Source organism: Mesoplodon densirostris, chromosome 7, assembly GCF_025265405.1.
Source record: "Mesoplodon densirostris isolate mMesDen1 chromosome 7, mMesDen1 primary haplotype, whole genome shotgun sequence".
Lineage (NCBI taxonomy): Eukaryota > Metazoa > Chordata > Mammalia > Artiodactyla > Ziphiidae > Mesoplodon > Mesoplodon densirostris.
The window spans coordinates 61,532,125-61,554,560 of record NC_082667.1 but is presented as its reverse complement, the minus strand read 5'-3'; the positions used below and the strand labels follow the sequence as shown (position 1 = coordinate 61,554,560).

At 42.1% G+C, this 22,436-nt stretch overlaps 1 protein-coding gene across 3 annotated transcripts in view; it reads right to left on the bottom strand.

Moving 5' to 3' along the window:
* Positions 1–22,436, bottom strand: part of STIM1 (stromal interaction molecule 1) — a 192,906-nt gene that overhangs the window by 41,760 nt on the left and 128,710 nt on the right. For all 3 annotated transcript variants that reach the window (XM_060104419.1, XM_060104420.1, XM_060104421.1), the window contains exon 3: positions 7,085–7,199. In XM_060104419.1, the coding sequence (XP_059960402.1) occupies positions 7,085–7,199 (115 nt within the window). The remainder of the gene's footprint in view (positions 1–7,084; positions 7,200–22,436) is intronic.

Genomic DNA, 22,436 nt, shown 5'->3' with positions numbered 1-22,436 from the left:
GACTGATTGCCAGAGTGAGTCAGAAAATGCATCACAAAGCCTAGCTTCTTATCTGACTACTGTGGAGAGAGAGCATTCCAAGACACCTACAGAATCTTACCAAAGTGGCCCTCCCTAAAGACAGTTTGCAGCCTAGACCTGTGGTTTTTCTCTGAGTGGTTTCCCTCTGGCTCTCACTAGCAGTTTGTAATCTGAGCCTAGAGTGAGGCAGATACTATGTTAGTTTTCTAACATGGTATCAATACCAAGCCCTAAACCATTACTGCAAAAAGAATCTGGCCCTTTCACTTAGGCCTCATGTGATAGGCCCACTAGGCTGCCTGGCAAAAACCAAGTCTGCCAGAGCCCAAAAGGACACACTAGTGAACACCACCTATAAAGAAGCTACATGGCTAGCAGAGACCAGATTAGAGAAAGACTAGCATCATGGCTGCAGAGTAGTAAAGGAACCTAGAGTTTGGAATGTTGAATGAGCCAAACAACTCATATAACATCACACAATGGCAGACCCAAGGACAAACTCCTGTCTTCCACATCCCTGCTCTGGGCCAGGTCCTGGGCTATGTGTTAAGATATGGAATCATATAAGATAATGCCCTCAAGCAGTCTGGTGCAGAAATAAAAAGGCAGGGGAACAGCCAGCTGCAATTAGTGTGCTAAATGCTGTGATGAGATAAATGTAAAGAGGCTGTGGGAACACAGAAGGCACCTAACCTAGCCTGTGGTTTTCAGGGAAGATTTCCTAAAGAAGGGTATACTTAAATTGAGTCTTAATTATCAAGTAGGATTTAACCAGATCAACAAAGGAAGACAGAGGGAACACTATATGAGAAAGTATCAAGGGATGAAAGAGAATGGCATATCGTAATAACCGCAGATAAATCAGTGCAGGTACAGAGAAAGATGTGTGATAAACAGTGATAGAAAATATGAAAATAAGTGGAGCACAGAAACGAGCCTGAGCCTGGTATGCTAAAGTAATCTGGCACAATGCCTGGTATGTAGAAGGTACTCAGTTAATTTTTTTGTTTTTTGCAGGCATGTTTGCACAAATTGGAAGAGAGAAACAGTACCTACTGAGGCCAATACTACAGAGGTGAGTAAGGAATGACAGCATGAAAATATTAAGAAATTCTCAGAATATAAGAGAAGACAACCAGATTTTTACATATATGTACATATTGATCTTGTTTTCCTAATTGAGGTAATTCATTTTGAGATTACAAGTGGGTTAATGTCAATTAACCCTGTAATGTCAATTAAGCCCTGTAATAATTAATTTTGTCAACAACTACTGAGCTTTCAATATTTTATTGAGTTCCAAGTGAGACAGCAGTTGTGATTTAAATTAAAAGCTAGTTCTAGGGCTTCCCTGGTGGCGCAGTGGTTGAGAGTCTGCCTGCCGACGCAGGGCACACGGGTTCGTGCCCCGGTCCGGGAAGATCCCACATGCTACGGAGTGGCTGGGCCTGTGAGCCATGGCTGCTGGGCCTGCGTGTCTGGAGCCTGTGCTCCGCAATGGGAGAGGCCACAACAGTGAGAGGCCCACATACCGAAAAAAAAAAAAAAAAAAAAAAAAAAAGATGTAAAAAAAGGGAAAAAAATTATTAAAAAAAAAAACAAAAACATCTTCTCAAGACAAAGTTCAGAGTGACACTAGAATACCAGGTTATTTTGCTTTTAGCTGGAATCATACTCTTTAGTTAGAATCAAAATTGATGGTTAAGGTACCTTTGATCCATAAAAATGGGTAAAGAAATTATTAAGAAATACGCTTTGTTTGGCAGACAACATCTTTTTAAATCTCATGTCCACGAAAAGGGAGAAGAAACAGTAACACTGCACTTTGTTTACAAGAATGGAAGGCATGCTTTAGAAGGGAATCCTCTTAGGTCAATGCCTCCCACCACCCCTCACTACAAAGGGCATAGTTACTGTTTCCATTGGCTCAAACATACAAACAACAATTGTACTGCTCAAAGATTCTACAAAATTCACCTGGCATCTCTTCTGTTAAAGAACTGCTACTCTCCCTACCTCAAGGATCTTAGAGAGATTGGAATTTGCAGCACCCTTCAACTCTTGCCACACACACATACTCTCTTCTCTCACTATTACTACCCTACATAAGTCTGTGATCCAAACTATGCCAATCTGATTCTCCCTCCACTGTATCTGAATCTTGAGCAAAGACACTTAGAGATGAAGAATGGATGTAGCCGAGACATATGAGAGTTACTAATTAGAAGAGGCCAATCCCCTAGTCCCTGCTGCTGGGATCCCTGGAGTTGCCCTTGTTCTCAACTCTTCCTTAGCTCTACTAGTTCAGCTCTTCCTTACTTAATGACTTAATTTTGTATAATAAAGAATTTGGCTGGTTTTTGTCTTTAGGTCAATTTCCCTGATTATAGGAGTATCTTTGTTTTTATTTTTTTTAATTTTTGTTTTGTTTTTTTTTTTTTTTGCGATACACGGGCCTCTCACTGTTGTGGCCTCTTCCGTTGTGGAGCACAGGCTCCGGACGCGCAGGCTCAGCGGCCATGGCTCACGGGCCCAGCCGCTCTGCGGCATGTGGGATCTTCCCGTACCGGGGCACGACCCCATGTCCCCTGCATTGGCAGGCGGACTCTCAACCACTGCGCCACCAGGGAAGCCCAGGAGTATCTTTGTTATTCATGGTGGGCCCTTGGGTCACACTTGAGTTCATGCTAATGAGATTACTCTGGATGGGGGCTGGTCACCAGAAAGATCAACCATGTGACTAGAGGACTGGGGCTTTGAGCCAGGTGATATCAGCCCAGCCTTTGGGGAGGAATAGAAGGCTGGCGATTGAGTTCAATCATGTGGTCAATCAATAATGCCTAAATTATAGGAAACCCCAATAAAAACTCTGGACAATGAGGCTCGGTTGAACTTCACGGTTGCATTGATGACTGATGTGCCAGGAGGGCAATATGTCCTGATTCCATGGGGAGAGGACACAGAAGCTCCACATTCAGGACGCTACAAGACTTTTCCATATGGGTGTCTTCTTTTTGCTGGTCCTCATTTTTATCCTTTATAATGAAATTGTAGTCATAAGCATAGCACTTCCCTGAATCCCGAGAGTTATTTAGTAAATTATTAAACCTGAGGGGATTGTGGGAACCCCTGATTTTGTGGCCAGTTGGTCAGAGCACAGGTGGTCTAGGAACACCCAGAGCTTATGGCTAGTTTGGTGTCTGAAGTGACAGTATTCTTGTTAGGTATTGTGCCCTTTTCTTTTTTTTTTTTTTTTTTTTTTTTTTTTGGCAGTACACGGGCCTCTCACTGTTGTGGCCTCTCCCGTTGCGGAGCACAGGCTCTGGATGCGCAGGCTCAGTGGCCATGGCTCACGGGCCCAGCCACTCTGCGGCATGTGGGATCTTCCCGGACCAGGGCACGAACCCGTGTCCCCTGCATCAGCAGGCAGACTCTCAACCACTGCGCCACCAGGGAAGCCCGTGCCCTTTTCTTATGAAGTCTGCACTAACCCTGGATAGTTAGTGACAAAATTGCATCACATTATTTCACTTACTCACTCTCTTTCTGCTTCATCTTCCTCATCTGTAAATGGAGAAAATCGTAATATTTAAACTTCATAAGGTTTTTCTAAGAAATAAGAGTTAATATTTGTAAAGCACTCAGAACACTGCCTAGCACATATTAAATATGATATAAACATTAGAGTAGTTTTGTAGTTGTTGTTGTTGTTTTTATTATTAAAGTCCAGAGCTGGCTAATGTAGAGATTATCAGGCTTTTCTGCTTAAATCTAAATAACACAGAGAAAAGACTGGCCCCAACATTAGTCAGAAAATGTTAACAACATTAATCACATAGATGGTACTGGCATTAGTCAGCTAATGTTCTGAATACAAATGACCACTGCTGATATCTACATCATCTAGAAAAACTCAGGCCAGCCAGTTTGAGCCAGTGACAGAATTGTACTTGCTTTTTGTAGCTCTGGAAATCATAACTCCAGAGAGATTAGGGGCCTTACTTGGAATAATGAAACAAACTGTTGGGAGAAATAGTACACAGGAAGATTCTCACTTTTAGTCTGTCAAACCATCAGGCATGACACATGGTGAGCAAATCCTAAAATGGTACATATATATCACTTCTAGCTTAGCTATGAGCTACATCACTGTGCATTGAAATGTTTTTCTCTGCTCATCAGTAATGGGTACCAACTCTGCAAAACTCACTCCATTGTCTTCCATCTTCCTGTCATTTAGAACATGCTTGGAAGTGCTCCAATTAGTTGCTGAGTCCAGAAATAAAGTTCTTACCAGAAAATTGTCTTGAGCTGTTTTCTAATACTATGATTTAATCCCTCTGTTTCTGCCCTCTCTTGGTCACTTTCCCTTCCCAGCTACTTCTCTTTGGCTTTCAGAGAAAGCCAGGAATGCTCTCCCTGCCATCTTTCATTCTAAATTCCTACTTTTGACACCCACTCTTAAAACCCAGGCGCCATGGCCTCAAGTTATTACAGAAAAAGAAGAAAACTAAAATTAAATGGTACTGTTAGAAGATTTTTCCTGGCAGTGCTGGTATCATTCCAAAGATCATTTCTGTGCTTGATCTCTCATCAGTAGACAGCCTGAGTTGCTCAGGAGCTATTAAACAAAAGCTCCCACAAGGATAACAATTTCCAGAAAGCTATCTATATAGCTAAATTATGCTTCTTCTAAATTGATTTAAAAAAACAGAGTTAACAAGCATCAGCCTGTCCATCCTACAACCAGGATTAGAATCCAGGTCTTCCTGGGACTTTCCTGGTGGTCCACTGATTAGGGCTTTATGCTCCCAGTGCAGGGGGTACAGGTTCGATCCCTGGTCAGAGAACTAGATCTCACATGCCACAACTAAAAGATCCTGCATGCCTCAACTAAAGAGCCCACATGCCACAATGAAGATCCCACAAATGGCAACAAAGATCCCACATATCACAACTAAGACCCAGAGCAGCCAAATAAATAAATAAAATATTTTTTAAAAATCCAGGTCTTCCTGTTTAAATCTAATGTTCTCCATCTATATTATAGATGATCCCTTCCAGAACTGAAATTCCATAATCCTAGGTAAGAATTTTCTTTTTTAATTTATTTAATTTATTTATTTTTGGCTGCATTGGGTCTTCATTCCTGCACACGGGCTTTCTCTAGTTGCAGCAAGCAGGGGCTACTCTTCCTTGCAGTGTTCAGGCTTCTCACTGTGGTGGCTTCTCTTGTTGTGGAGCACGGGCTCTAGGCACACAGGTTTCAGTAGTTGTGGCACGCAGGCTCAGTAGTTGTGGCGCACAGGTTTAATTGCTCCACAGCATGTGGGATCTTCCCAGACCAGGGCTCGAACCTGTGTCCCCTTCACTGGCAGGCAGATTCTTGAGGGGAACCACTGCGCCACCAAGGAAGCCCCTAGGTAAGAATTTAAACAAAAATAGAGACTGCCTCATTCCTACCAAAACTGGTTTTCTCTACAACCAGACCAGTGCTTTCAACCAAGGTGGTATGGAAAAGCACTGGCCTAGAGAGCAGAAGGTCCAGGTCTAAGTCTTGGCTCCACTATTTACTAAATACAATGAACAAGTAACTTTATAAATTTAGGCCTGAGGGAGGAGATATGGGGATATATGTATATGTATCGCTGATTCACTTTGTTATAAAGCAGAAACTAACACATCATTGTGAAGCAATTATACTCCAATAAAGATGTTAAAAAAATTTTTTAAATAAAATAAATAAATAAATAAATAAATAAATTTAGGCCTAAGGTTCCTCATCCGAAAAACCAGGAATGCTGGTGGTCACTTATTTTTCACTCTTCTTAGCATCAAGACATACCCTAAGAGACCCAGGGGAGAGATTGCTTCCATTCTTATTAGTATCAAAGGAAGTTCTAGCCATAGACACAAATGGAAAGGAGGCTAAGGCACTGTTTTTTCCTCCCCTGTCAAGCCTCATACAATTAGACATGCTCTTTCACTCAGAATTCTGAAGCAAATGCTCTAGGAGAAAAAAAAAAAAAAAAAAGGTAATCATAGTTTAGCAGTCTCACACATGAAAAAGATCTAAAGAGCTAAAGTTTTAATCTTTTTTTTTTTTTTTTTTTTTTTTGCGGTACGCGGGCCTCTCACTGTTGTGGCCTCTCCCATCGTGGAGCACAGGCTCTGGACGCGCAGGCTCAGCAGCCATGGCTCACGGGCCCAGCCGCTCCACGGCATGTGGGATCTTCCCGGACCAGGGCACAAACCCGTGTCCCCTGCATCGGCAGGTGGACTCTCAACCACTGCGCCACCAGGGAAGCCCTAAAGTTTTAATTTAATAAGTTCAACATGAGTCAGCAGAGTGATTTGACTGCTGACTATCTAATCAGACTGCATTAACAGACACACAGGGTTCAGAACTGAGAAGCGGATGGTCCCGCTCGGCTCTGTGCTGATCAAACCACACCTGGGGGTCTGCGTCCAACTGTAGGAGCCATGATCTAAGAAAGACATTAACAGAAGTGTCCATATGCAGGTGACCAAGATGAAGAGGAGGCTGGAAAAAAAATTTTTCTTCAAAGAACTAGGGCTATTTAACTGGGAAGAGAAGACTTGGGAGAGAGTTCAACTGTACTTCGACCCAACCTCTGAATCATCTGGGACTCAGCAGAGCCAGGACCAAGTGGGGAGCTTCAGAAGAAAGGGGCTGTCTCAAAAGGCCAGCAAGCTCCCTGTCTCTGGAGGTGAAGCAGCCAAAGCTGTGAGATTCCTTTGGGGGATGGGGGTAGCTGGTAAGGAGAGGTGTAGGGATAGGATAGGATTCGATAAGAATTCTAATGAGAACAACTCCAACTCTGTTTGGAGCATCTTCCCCCATTCTCAGCACAGTGACTCTCTTCAGTCTTATTCAGTCTCTATATAGTCTCTATTCAGTGACTATATGTAGAACCATTTCAGTAATTTGCTCTTTACTAAGCATTTTATACTCATGTCCTTTAAAGGCCAAATTGCTACCCATCTTCTCTCTTCTCTAAACCTTCTGGCAACTAGGATTGACAACCAAGCTGCCTATTACCTTCTGAAGACTTCCATGCCTTCCACAAGTCCTCTACGCTGATGAGTTTATCCTCACCGTGGAAGGTGCTGTGTTTCACCGTTGGGTCGTGGTAATTGAGGTCTTCCCTCAGGAACTGCAAGGGAAAGCACACAAGTCACAAGAGATACCTGGAAGCCAGCCCACTAAGATCTCCTCACAGGTCACCTAGCTACCCACAGCACATCCCACCTGCCGGATGTACAAGTGTATCACATCACCCATGTATCCTTCCATGTGAATATGTCCTACTTACTAACTAGACTGCCTTTTCTTCTTTGTTATATGTTTCCCTTGAGAAAAAAATAAACGTGAATAAGAAATTCCTTCCTCATATTTTTTTAATTATGGAAAAGGAAGAATTAACAACTTTTGAGCACTCATTTACACATAAGCAACATTCCAAGAGTTTATATTTTCTCATCTAATCTTCACAACTAATGAATTATCACACCTATTTTACAAATGAGAACAGTAATAGTCTTTATTTATTTATTTATTTATTTAGGCTGCGTTGGGTCTTCGCTGCTGCTCGCAGGCTTTTCTCTAGTTGTGGCGAGCGGGGGCTACTCTTCGTTCCGGTGCACGGGCTTCTCATTGCAGTGGCTTCCCTTGTTGTGGAGCACAGGCTCTAGGCGTGCAGGCTTCAGTAGTTGCAGCACGCAGGCTCAGTATTTGTGGCTCGCAGGCTCTAGAGCAAGGCTCAGTAGTTGTGGCACATGGGCTTAGTTGCTCTGCAGCTGTGGGATTTTCCTGGACCAGGGCTCAAACCTGTGTCCCCTGCATTGGCAGGCAGATTCTTAACCACTGCGCCACCAGGGAAGTCCAAAAACAGTAATGGTCTTAAAGAACACAGTTTGCCCCAAATTCTCAAAAAGTTTAAAGAGATTAAATTACTTGCTGTGATGATTTTAAAATATGTCCACAATTCTTTTACAATCCTTCCATAAAAGTTGAATTCTTCTGCCCTTGAATATAGGCTGACATTAATGACTCATCTTCTAACAAACAGAATGTGGCAGCAATGATGTCAAATGACTTCCCAGGCTAGGTTAGAAAAGGCAATATAGATTCCACCTGGCTCACTCCCTTTGGGAACACATGCCTTGGGAGCTCTGAGCCACCATGTAAGAAGCCTGGCTACCCTGAAGCTATCATTCTGGAGAGATAAGGTGTAAAGACTATTTAGAGCTAGCAATGTCTGAGCAGCACAAGCTGTCTGAGTCTTCCAGCCCAGGAGTCAGACATGTGAGTGACTGAGACTTCAGGTGATTCCAGTCCCTAGATTTTGAGTTACTTCACCTGATGCCAAGTGGACACACAGGAGCTGTCCCTGATAAGCCAAGCCAAGATTGCAGAAACATGATAAAATAACTGTTTTTGTTGTTTGGAGCCACTAAGTTTGGGGGAAGTCTGTTATGCAGCATTAGATAACTGAAACATCTGCCCAAGGTTACAGCTGATAAGGGTTAGAGTTAGTATTCCAACCCAAGGTATCTGACTTTATAGTCTAAACTTTTCCCCTGTACTGCATATGCTGTCCTTTAGTTATGTGGATTTTTTTTTCACACTATACTTTTACAAGAAAAAAGAAAAGCAAAAGAAATCAAAGCTTTTAGAAATTTAACTGGTAATTAATTTCACAGATACCCATTCAGCCCAATCCTTAACCACATTAGTATGTATAAGATTGAACAGTGATCACTGCTTTCCACAGAGCCTCAAACATCAAAGAAATACACAACTCTGATCACTACTCTCACACGAACACATTTTAGTAGAATTTTCAGGAAATGTCTCTTATCCTCCTTTCATTATCCCCAGGGTCCAAGAAAGGAAAGGGTCTGACTCAGAGTAATGTCAGTAAATGTTGTTGACTAAATGAACAGATGATTGACAGAATGGTCCCAGATTCCTTAAACCCATAATCAAGGGGTGATTTTCTCCCCAGGGTTTTTCAGACATAAGACGTCTGGGCTTAAAGACTCAGGAGAGAAGTTTGAAGAGAGACCACACTGGATTACTCTCAACCTAGTCAGGGTATAGGCTGCTGAGCACAAGGATCTTGACAATGTCCACAACTACAACGTAGCACTGTCCAATACAACTTTCTGCAATAATGGAAAGCTTCAATATCTGTCCTGTCCAAACAACTGTCACTAGGCACAGGCAGCTATTGAGCCTTCATAATGTGGCTAGTATGACTAAAGAATTGAATTTTTTTTTTTTTTTTTTTTTTTTTTTTTTGCGGTACGCGGGCCTCTCACTGTTGTGGCCTCTCCTGTTGTGGAGCACAGGCTCCGGAAGCACAGGCTCAGCGGCCATGGCTCACGGGCCTAGCCGCTCCGCAGCATGTGGGATCTTCCCGGACCGGGGCACGAACCCATGTCCCCTGCATCAGCAGGCAGACTCTCAACCACCGCGCCACCAGGGAAGCCCATGAAATTTTTTTAAAATTAATTTACATTTAAGTTTAAATGGCCACATATGGCTAATAGCTACATACTGGAGTACAGCTCTACTGCAGTCTACTACCTGGGGTATAGGTACAGCCTAGCTACATTCCCATGGAGGCTAGAATCCTGAAGGGAAGTCAAGACCTCCTGCGAGATGAGGAGTGAAGAGCAGTGCCTAAGTTTAACAGTTCTCTGTGTCCTCCACCCACAACTAAACTCAGGTTCCTTCTGACACGTGTGGGTTAGGTTCTCCAGCTCCCCAATGTCTCATCTGAAATTGGTGAGAGAATCTACTTTTTTAATAAGAATTAGGTAAGTGACATGGTGAAGGGCCCAGAGCAAGGAGATTTTGTCAATTCTTAGAAAGGTAAACTGACTGAAGTATTTAACATGTTTGGATTTTTTAATAGTCAGCTCTTTAGACCACCTAACATCCAATGTATTGTATGCTATAAATTGTGACTCTTAACATTTTTTCCCAAATTGCTACCCAGTATCCCAACTCCATTTATTAAATTATCTCTCTTTCCATGAAAGCAACCTAAATGTCCATTGATAGATGAATGGATAAAGAAGATGTGGTATATATACACAATGGAATATTACTCAGCCATAAAAAAGAATGAAATAATGCCATTTGCAGCAATGGATGGACCTAGAGATTATCATACTAAGCAAAGTAAGTCAGACAGAGGAAGACGAATATCATATGATACCACCTATATGTAGAATCTAAAAAACTGATACAAACAAACTTATTTACAAAACAGAAACAGACTCACAGACATAGAAAACAAACTTACAGTTACCAAAGGAGAAATGGGGGTGGGGAGGGATAAATCAGGAGTTTGGGATTAGCAGATACAAACTACTATATATAAAATAGATAAAGAACAAGGTCCAACTGTATAGCACAGAGAACTATATTCAAAACCTTGTAATAACCTATAATGGAAAAGAATATGATAAAGAATATATATATACACATATATACATATACATATATCAATACATAAAAAACTGAATCACTTTGCTGCACACCAGAAACAAGCACAACATTGTAAATCAACTATACTTCAATTAAAATAAATAAATAAATAAATAAATGCCTCAGACCTTAAAAAAAATTATCTGTCTTTTATTCTCTTTTTGGGAAAATGCTATATAATAAGAAGTAATTATAAAGTAATAACAACTACATATAGCTGGGTATATTTCTAGCCTCTCCATTCTTTTGCACTAAACCATATTTTTGTGCTAGCACTTGACTATTTTATTATACTTTTTTAAAAATTTAATTTAATTTTATTTTATGCTTTAAAATTTTTTCTAATGTCTTGACCCCTCTTTCCATGGCTCTTTTATTTCAGAACATTTCTTGTTAATCTCAGTTACTTATTTTTCAAAATGAATTTTAAAACAATTTTGTTAATTTTATTGAGAGTCTGATTACTCTCACTGGAGACCTAAGTGATGAGATCACTGGACCTTAAACACCAGACTCTAGGACATATCAGGGAAGACACAGTTACAAGCAGTCTGAGATAGTCATTCTGGAGGCAGAAATTCATTCATTCATTTATTCAACAAATATAAGATTTCTATGTTCCGGGCACTAGAAATGCAGTAAATAGTAAACAAAACAGACAAAAATCTTTGTCCTCATTGAGCTAACATCCAGTTTGGGTGAGAGAGACAATAATTTGTATAAAGCAGGGAAGGTCAAGAGGGAAGGCCAAGAGTAGTGGTATTAGTGATTTATCATCTTCATTAGAGGTGTCAAGGAAAGTCTCATTAAGAAAATGACTTTTAAGCAAATATCTGAAGGAGATGTTGGAGAAAGGCAAGCAGAATAACTGGAAGAGTATCCCAAGAACAGAACATGGCAAATGCAAAGGCCCTGAGCCACGAACAAGTATGTTCAAGGAATAGCAAGGAGGCCAGTGTGGCCAAAGAGAAACAAGTGAGGTGGTAACTAGTAGGAGATGAACTCAGGGAAGTAACAGGGGTCCAGATCATAAAGGCCTCTGTAGGTCATCATAAGGACTTTGACTTTTACTCTGAGATGGAAGCTGTTGGAGGAATTTGAAGAGATATGCGACACGATCGCATTTACATCTTTAAAAGCATTTCTCTGAACGCTGTGTTGAGAAGCAGACTATAGGAGGACAAGGGCAGATGCGGGGAAACCAGGTGGCAATTGCAATAATCAAGATCTGAACTAATGGCTTGAAACAAAGTAGTAATGTGGATATAATGAGAAGTTGTCAGGTTTTGCATAAACTTCACAGAGATCAAATTTCTAATCTTCATAATTTTTTTAGTTTTGATTCATCAGGGGTCCTTTAAGGTATACCCTACTTTAGTCCTCCTAGGCTCTCTTAATCTAAGACTAGAGAAACACTTGTCATATGCAGGCCTTAGGAGCAGAAATGCCAAAATCTCCAGGGAAGAGGATTTTCTACCATTATTAGCTAACTCCAGGAAACCATGTAATGAGATATACCAGCTACTTTTAGGGAGCCAACAAGAAATAGACTGCTTTTTATAGCCAAGTCTGGTCATTGAGGTGTATGGAGAGCAGAGAAGCTCATGGGAAGAAAATGCAAGGAGTATCTGCACAGGGGCTAACATCAGGCTCTGCTGGTACCACAAAGCATGCAAAGAAAGAGTAAGGTCAGAAAACAAGGCCAGCAAGAAGGTGGTGCCAAACAAGGAGTGTGGGCTGACAGAAGCTATACCTGAAGGAAGGGCCAGATGCTGGGTGGAACCTCTTTAGAGAACAAGGAAGTGCGGCTGCAACAATCAGGCTTTTTTCTTTTTTTTTTTTAACGTCTTTATTGTAGTATAATTGCTTTACAGTGGTGTGTTACTTTCTGCTGTATAACAAAGTGAATCAGCTATACATATACATATATCCCCATCTCTCCTCCCTCTTACGTCTCCCTCCCACCCTCCCTATCCCACACCTCTAGGTGGTCACAAAGTACCGAGCTGAGGCTTTAAGGGGAGGAAAGGCGGTGTACTGTAAATATAAAGAGTTCAGAACCTTTAGAAACAGACCACTTCCTATGTGACTTTTGGGCAAGCTACTTAGCATCTCTGAGCCTGTATTCCCCCCCAAAATGAGGGCTAATTATCCCTCTCATTTGAGTGTGATAAGGATTAAATGAGTCATGTTTGCACAAGTCATAAACTGCCTTTGCACATGTCTTTTAATGGCCCACAGAGCATTTTATAAATTGAAACTATATTTAAAAATCAAATTTCAGGGACTTCCCTGGTGGTCCAGTGGTTAAGACTACACACTCCCAATGCAGGGGGCCTGGGTTCAATCCCTGGTCAAGGAACTAGATCCCACATGCTGCAACTAAGAGTCTGCAAGCCACAACTAAAGGAGCCCACATGCCACAACTGAAAAGATCCTGCATGCCGCATTGAAGATCCCACAGGCCACAACTAAGACCCAGCGCAGCCAAATAAATAAATATTTTTTTTTTAAATCAAATTTCACCCCAAAAGTCCAGCTCCCTTTAAAAAAACAATTTAAAGGTCTAGGAACACTGAGCTCCAGTGACAACTCTGGAATTTTATTTGGGAGAGGCTTAAGGGCTACAGTTTGATTGGAAGGGAGGGTGGTGGCTAAGGGACTTGTCATGAGGTTGTGTTTGCAAAGCAAGCACATTGTTTTTATGTAGATCGTTCATTACAAATTAATTTTATAATGCAACATTTTATGAAGATGTTTTTGTTTACATTTTACTTAAAATTAAGAAAAAATTAATTGTCCGTATCAAACAGTATTATACATATGTCACAACTTGGGGCAGCTTAGAGGTGGGGCAGTTGGTCCTGAGGAAGATAACGAGGGTTTCTTTTTTTTTTTCCTTAATTTAAAAAAAATTTTTTTACTTTATTTATTTTTGGCTGCATTGGGTCTTCGTTGCTGTGCACGGGCTTTCTCTAGTTGTGGCAAGCAGGGGCTACTCTTCGTTGCGGTGCTCGGGCTTCTCACTGCAGTGGCTTCCCTTGTTGCGGAACACGGGCTCTAGGCACGTGGGCTTCGGCAGCTGCAGCACACGGGCTCAGCAGTTGTGGCGCACGAGCTTAGTTGCTCTGTGGCATGTGGGATCTTCCTGGACCAGGGCTTGAACCCGTGTCCCCTGCATTGGCAGGCGGATTCTTAACCACTGCGCCACCACAGAAGCCCAATGAGGGCTTCTCGATCAAAGATGATTATTCTGTGCTCCCACGATCCCTGTGTATACCCTAATCAGTCTTATTATGCGTCTACCTCCCCTACCAAACCATATATCCTCTGATAGACTGTCCCAGTTACCCAGCCATAAATATAGCATACAAGAAAGTTGTACAGAACTAGAACTTTTATGTCCAATATACTTGAGGTAGGCATTATCATATATTGCTCTGAACACTGTCCCACATCCAGCTAATGGCTAATGTCTGATATAAGACAAAGTTTAAAAGCAACAAAAAGCAAAACCAAAACAAAACCAAAGAGGCAACTTTTGGCTCCCACAACAAGGATTTACTATTTCGGACTCAGAACAAGCAGCTCTTCTCTCAGGAAGGCCTAAGGAGGCTCCCTGAAAGTCCTGCCTTACCAGGGGGAATACAGCACTGGCTAGAGCTGCAGCTCAACAGCTCTCTGAAGAGCCAAGGGACCAGTTGTTACTAGGTATATTTAGTTCTATGAGCTCAGAAAAGTGATCTCCCTGGCAGTGGCACAAAGCATGCAACCCCATTCCAAGTGAAACAGTAGTGAAGGGGTGTGGGTGAGAGCAGACAGGAGGGGAGACATCTCTCTAGAGTTCCCAACAAAATAGGCCCAGCCAGTTTCGTCAGGGAACAGAATTCACTGAGGTAAAGCTGGAAGAGGAGCAGCACATCTTTGGGTGCAGGAATCAGGCAGGTCTCCTGGGTTCTTCCCTGGAAGCAATTACTCCTCCTTCCCCTTTCCACCCTTGTTCCCCACTGCGCACACTCCACGTTTCCCAAACCACACCACCACAGCACCACTCCCACTTCCCCACACATACAATGTTTAGAACCCACAACACACATGCCCCAGATCTGAGAAGCTTCCCAACTCTTGTTCACCACGTGAACATCTAGCAAGGACCCAAATTTTAGCTACAACAGCTCTGAATGTCATTGGTACAGAATGCTGGGGACATGGACATCTCAGGGGTGAAAAATCTGTCCTCAGTGAGACCAGAAGCTATTGCTCAAGGTCAGGAAGAGGACAGTCATTTCTCACTCACCTTTGTACATCTAGTCGCACTTCTGCCAGTCCCTCTACCACACTAGTCACTAGAATGACCTCTGTAAAGTATAAATCTAACTATACCAACGTACCTACTTAAAACCTCATGACTCCCCATTACCAATAGGATAAAGCCCTAGCCTCTTGGCCTTACATTCAAGGCCTTTTACAATCTGGCCCATAGACTAACTTTCCAGTCAGCTTCCTGGCCATTCTCCCTCCCTATCAGACATCTACACTCCAGGCCAGGGGTCAGGAAACTACGGCCATGGGCCAAATCCAGGTTGCTGCTTGTTTTTGTAAATAAAGTTTTATTGGAATTCAGCCACATTCGTTCATTTATGCACTGTCTATAGCTGCTTTCATGCTTCAAAGGCAGACGAGTCGTTGTGACAGAGACTGTGTGGCTAGCAAAGCCTAAAATATTGACTATCTGACCCTTATAGAAAAAGTTTGCCAACATTTGCTCTAGATACATCAAGCCACTTCAGGCTCCTTGAACAAACTAAACCATGCTCTTTTTCCTTTACACAAGGTGCTCCATTTAAAATGTTTCTCCTTCTCTTTATCTGCTGCAGAAAAAGTCACTGCCTCTGTGAAGTTTTCCAGACCTCTCCCAAGCAAATTAATTGCCCTGTCCTATTTGTTCTCTTAGTCCTCAGGGTATATATCTATGACAGTATTTATCCCATTATACCATAATTACTATTTTATTACCCCTTTTTTACTCCCCCTAAGCAACTCAAATATAGAAACTATGTTTTATTTGTCACTTATCTCTCTTTTTTTTTTTTTTTTTTTTTTTGCGGTATGCGGGCCTCTCACTGTTGTGGCCTCTCCCATTGCGGAGCACAGGCTCCAGACGCGCAGGCTCAGCGGCCATGGCTCACGGGTCCAGCCTCTCAGCGGCATGTGGGATCTTCCCGGACCGGGTCACGAACCCGTGTCCCCTGCATCGGCAGGCGGACCCTCAACCACTGCGCCACCAGGGAAGCCCTGTCACTTATCTCTTTATCTGGTATCTTGCAAATTTTCTGGAACACCTAAATAAATAATTAATTTAGCTCTGTAAGCCAATCTCCAAGCATAGAGCCTGGCACAGAGCAAGGTATGTGGTTATTAAATAACTGAATGAGTATCTCTCACTTGAGCTTGCCCTAGAACACCCAGAAGAATGCTTAGCTTAGAGTAGGTAGTCAATGCATATTATGTCTACTATACAGAAGAAAGAAAAAGGTCCCCACATTGCCAGCCAATCTAAAACAAAGATATCCAGCTAGGGGCCAGAGGGTTACACTGGCTTGGGTTCAGTGTAACATGATGGTTTAGAGCTTGATTCTAGAGCCAGGCTGCCTGGGTCTGAATCCTGGTTCTACCACTCACTTTCATTGTATTAGTCACATCACTTGTAAAATGGACATAATAGTACAAACTTCATAATACGCTTATATTGAGGGTATTATAAATGGATTAATTCATATAAAGAACTTAGAATAGTACCTGGCACAAAATAAGCTCTCCTATGTATGAATTGAGCTCTCCTAAATATTAATACATTTGATATACTATAAGAGGAATATAAAGATACTAAGAATGTGCAATCCTGGAGCCCACTATTACAATGATGTTGATCTCTCATATGTAAAAGAGACACACAGAGGAGGTAGAAGACAGATATTTCCTAAGTGCTTGCTACATGAAGACCATGTGCCAAGCGATCAGCAATAGACAAGGCACTGTAATCTACTGACCTCCAAGGCCCTTTCCATTCTACTCTATGTTTCTTACTTTGAAAGCTTTAACTCCATTTAAAACAGAACTTTCACAACCTTGGCAAGACCCTCCCTGCCTTCTTTGCCACATCAACTGTCACTTCCTCCCAACCCCAATGATAATGAAATACTTGAAGTTCTCTGAAAGTACCAGGCTCTTGACCAGTCTCATGTCTTTGCACATACTATTCCCTTAGCTAAAACACTCTCCTTCTCCCATCATCTCTTCGAACCAAAATGATATATCAGCAACTCTGTACATGGGTAAAACTAACTTAGGTCTTCCTCTTCCGTGACTCCATCACACTATTCACTTATCCTACTGCAGTATCCTCATCTGTTTACATGGCTATTTCCACAACTAGAGGAATTTCTTCTAAGGCAGCAACTTCACCTTTCCTTTTACTCCTATATATCTAGTACCCAGCACACATGCAGGTACAGAGAATCTCTCTGAGGTCAATGATAAAGCTTAGTCCTTGTCATGGAATCATCTTTGATGTCCTCAGGCCATGACATTGGTCATATGACACAGATCAAATCCTAGAGGCAGCATCTGAAGTTGCAACTTGCTAGGTATCTGGCCAGAATGGCAAAGACTAAGAAATTTTGACATCTCCAGTCTTGCAAACTATCGGGACCAAAGTATCCAAGCTAGCCTAGGACTACTGCCAGGGGAATCTTATGAAAGGGGGATAGAAATGGATCACTAATTTAAAAATATTCCCCAAACAGAAAGGATTCTCTTCTTGGGGTCACTACTGCTACATTTACATAGGAGGAATACACAGCACTGGACAGAATGTGTTATGGGTAAAAATGTTTTTAAAAACTGATGAGTTAGAGGGGACTTCTGGCTTGACAGTGTGAGAAGCTCCATAGACCCACTCTCCAATGAAAGTGGCAAAAGTTATTTTTTAAAAGCAATCATTCATTATGTGACATAACAGAAAGTTAAAGATCCTTAATATAAGAGCACCTAGAAACCAAACAAAAGATGAACAAAAGATATAAAAATATTTTTATAAAGAAGAAATATAAACAAACATGTATAAACTTTCAACTTCATAAGCAGTCAAAAATTAAAATGAATACAATTTTCCCATCCCTTGAAAAGGCAGCTATGAAAGGATTGGTAATAACTAGTGCTGGAGGGCTTCCCTGGTGGCGCAGTGGTTGAGAGTCTGCCTGCCGGTGCAGGGGACGTGGGTTCGTGCCCCGGTCCGGGAAGATCCCACATGCCGCGGAGCGGCTGGGTCGATGAGCCACGGCCACTGAGCCTGCGCGTCTGGAGCCTGTGCTCCGCAACGGGAGAGGCCACAACAGTGAGAGGCCCACATACCGCAAAAAAAAAAAATAATAATAATAACTAGTGCTGGAGATAATGAGCACTCTGTCATTGTTGGAGAAAGCATAAATCCATGTAGCTTTTCAGGTGAACAATTTGGCAGTGTATATCAATACTTAAAAGGTGTCTAGCCTCTGATTTAACAGGTCTGACTGTAGGCATCCAACCTGAACAAATCTTCACGCAAGTCCTAGGAGTCAGGTATAACTATGTGTATCGAAGCATTTTTTGAAATAACAAAAAATTTGAAACAACATGATTGTACATAAATGAAGAAATTGTTGAAGTAATACATACCAACTCCTACCAGGCAATACTCTGCAGCAGATAAAAAGAGATCTATAGTGTGGACATGAAAATATTTCTAAGACATAGTGATATGGAAAACAAGTTGCACAATAATACTGAATCACACACTCCTGTTTACGTTTATATCGTTATGGACCTGTTTACCTATATATGGCACATGTATGTCTGTGAATGCCTAGAAAAAAGTCTGTAATAATGCATATCAAGATGTTCATGGTTTCCTCTGCCCAAGGCACTAGGATTGGGAGAGGAGGAATGAAAGGGGGCTTTACGTAATTTACTTCATTTACTTCTAGGTTATTTGGTTTTTTTTAATAAGCATGTTTTTATGGATGACAAGTAATTTTCATTATCACGGAAAACTTGGAAAATGCAAATATATAATCTCTGATACCATAAAAAAAAAAAGCAATCAGTCAAAGTCTCTAGAAATTGTCCTAGGGCATACAGCAAATGAAGAAACATTTGCTCAAGAAGATTTAGTAAAACTCAGTAAGAACAGTGAGAGTCTGTAGTATTTTAATTAACACTTGCTCCCTCTCTCTCTCCCCACTTCAAAATCAGTAAGACAGAAACTCCATTCCAGACTGGTGCAGCTGAGAACACAGGGCTCCCTCATCCCCAAGCTCCCAGTTGGAAGGCTATGTCTCCTCCTTCCTCCAGTTACCTGTTGCTAAAGCTAAGTTCTAGGTGAATCCAGCAAAGAAGTGGGCCTCCCTACTTCCACCCAGCCCCCACTCATGGGGCAGGGACTTCACCTTGGATGCAGAGCCACTGAGCATACTGGGGACCTGATTGCCATTTCCCTAGCTTATAAGACAGCAATTATACTCTGGCACAAGGCTACTGCCATCCCTCCACCAAGTGCTCAGCTCCTAAAATGGGCGTGTCACTCAAAGAGAAGAATGTCATCGTCCCCACCTCCAACTCCAGAACCATAGCTCAGAGTTCTTGGCTGGTAGGAGAAGCAGGCTTTAGAGAGTTTTGAACCTCTCCCCAAAGGAAATTATTTTATTTGCAACAGAATGTGAAGAAGTTTAAGACTAAGGGCTCTCTGAAAAACAGTGAAAGTTCTGGTGAAAGGCAATAGGGAGGAGAGGGATGGATTTACTGGAGATATAGGCTGAACTGTAGGCTAAAGAATTTGCTGACGAGAACTGGGAACAGAGACAGCTGGGAGGAGCCCTCCTCTTGTAAGAACAAATCTCAAACACTGATCTCAGGAACTATCCTTTCAAAGGAGCCCTAATATGAGTGGATCAGTCTGTGGAGAAAATTTATGCCCCAGGGCATTGTTGAAAACAATAGAGTAATCAGATGGCAACTAACAGAGCTTAACAGCTGAGTGGGGCCAGGAAACGACAGAGTCAAAGACAGCCCTGCCAAAACCACTGTCATCCAAAGGTGACTGTGGGCATATCCAAAGCTGCACCCTCTGAGAAGCAACATCAGAGGCTTCACACTGTCAGGAGGTGGTGGGAACAGACCACTGAAATAATCTTTCCAGTCACCAAACAAACAAACAAGTAAATAATAACAAGCCCCAGAGGGGTTGGACCAGTAGCCAGAATTGCACCAGTATATGATCAAAAACATCCAGTTTCTAACAATACATATATTGTTTTATATACATATATATATATATATATATATTTATATATATATATGGCATGTGAATTAACAGGAAAGTATGAGCCATACACCAGAAAAAAAGCAGGCAACAGAAACTGTCTGTGACAGCAACCAAATTTCAAATTTAACAGAAAAAGGCTCCAAAGTAGCCATTATAAATATCTTCAAAGACTAAAGGAAACCATGATTAAAGAAGTAAGGGAATGTGTGATGACAATGTCACATCAAATAAAGAATATCAATAGATAGAAATTACAAAAAAGAACCAAAGGTATGCTGTGGAGTTGAAAAGTACAATAACTAAGAGAGGAGCCCAACAGCAGCTCTGAACCAGCAAAAGACAGAATTAGCAAACTTGAAGATAGGCTGAAGGAAATTACGCAATCCAAAAAACAGAGAGAAAAAAAGAATGAGAAAAAATGAACAGTTTCAGAGAAATGTGGAACACCATTTTGCTCATATGCATAATGGAAGGATCAAAAGGCAAGGATGGGGAGTTCCTTGGTGGCCCAGTGGTCAGGATTCTGGGCTTTCACTGCTCTAGCCCGGGGTTCAATCCCTGGTCGGGGAACTGAGATCCCACAAGTCATGTGTTGTGGCCAAAAAAGATTAAAAATAAAAATAAATAAAAGGAGAGGATGAAGAGAAAGGAGCAGAAAAAAAAATAGAGAGAAAGAAATAATGTCTGGGAATTTCCCAAGTTTATTGAAAAGCATTAATCTACCTAACCAGAAAGTTCAACAAACTTCAAAGAGGATAGGATAAATGCAAAGAGATCCACAAACAGACACATCACAGAAAAAGCTAAAAGCCAAAGGCAAGGAGAAAATCTTAAAAGCAACAAAAGAAAAATAATTCATTACACATAAAGGAAGCCAAATAAAAATAACAGCCTACTTCTCATCAAAAACAATGGATGCGGGACTTCCCTGGTGGTGCAGTGGTTAAGAATCCGCCTGCGGGGCTTTCCTGGTGGCGCAGTGGTTGACAGTCCACCTGCCGATGCAGGGGACACAGGTTCGTGCCCCGGCCCGGGAGGATCCCACATGCCGCGGAGCGGCTGGGCCCGTGAGCCATGGCTGCTGAGCCTGCGCGTCCGGAGCCTGTGCTCCGTGACGGGAGGGGCCACAGCAGTGGGAGGCCCACGTACCGCAAAAAAAAAAAATCCGCCTGCCAATGCAGGGGATATAGGTTCCAGCTCTGGTCCGAGAAGATCTCACATGCCGCGGAGCAACTAAGCCCGTGCGCCACAAATACTGAGCCTGCGCTCTAGAGCCCGTGCTCCGCAATGAGAAGCCACCTCGATGAGAGGCCCGAGCACCACAACGAAGAGTAACCCCTGCTCGCCGCAACTAGAGAAAGCACTAGCGCAGCAACGATGACCCAGCGCAGCCAAAAATTAATTTTAAAAAAAAAGTGAAGGCAAAATAAACACTGAAAAATTAATTGCTAGTTGAAACACCTGATATTGATAAAAAGCACTAAAGGACATTCTTAAGGTTAGTAAGAGACCCCAGATAGTAATTTGAATCCATGTAAAAAAAAAAAATCTGTTCCTTTTTAAATAAATTCATTCATTCACTTAACAATATTTATAGAGTACCAACAGTGAGCACTATTCTAGGTACCAGGGATTTAGCAGTGAACAAAACAGATCCCCTGCCCTTATGGATTAAATGATAGAATCCAGAAGGTGATTAAGTCCTTAAAAATAAAAAACAAGCAAAAAAAAAAAAAAAAAAAGAAGTGATGTGTAATGAGGATGTAGGTGCCAGAAATGCAGTAGGCTTGCAGATTTCATTATCACATAGGGTAGTCTGGGAAAGGTCTCATTGATAAGGAGAAGTATGAGAAAAGACAAAATATTGGGAAACATGAGGGAGTTATCAAAGTGGATATCTGGGGGAAGAATATTCCAGACAGAGGTAAGAGCTAGAACAAAGGCCCTAAGACAGGAAAACAAGGAGTGTTTGAGAAACAGCATGCAGTGTGGCTGAAGTGAAATGCCAAAGGAGATAGATGAAGGAGGAGATCCTAATGATAAGTGGAAGCCAGGTCATATAGGACCTTACTGACTCTTTTTTTTTTTTTTTTGGCTGTGTTGGGTCTTCATTGTTGTGCGCGAGCTTTCTCTACTTGCAGAGAGCGGGGGCTACTCTTCGTTGAGGTGCACGGGCTTCTCATTGCGGTGGCTTCTCTTGCTGCGGAGCATGGGCTCTAGGCACGTGGGCTTCAGTAGCTGCAGCATGTGGGCTCAGTAGTTGTGGCTCACGGGCTCTAGAGCACAGGCTCAGTAGTTGTGGCACACGGGCTTAGTTGCTCCACGGCATGTGGGATCTTCCCAGACCAGGGATCAAACCTGTGTCCCCTGCATTGGCAGGCGGATTCTCAACCACTGCACCACTAGGGAAGTCCTGGACCTTGCTGACTCTTGTGTTAACTTTGGCTTTCACACTAAATGAGAAATGGAGCTAAAACAGGGTTTTGAGCAGAGGAGTGAAATGATCTGGTTTACATTTTTTAAAGCTCT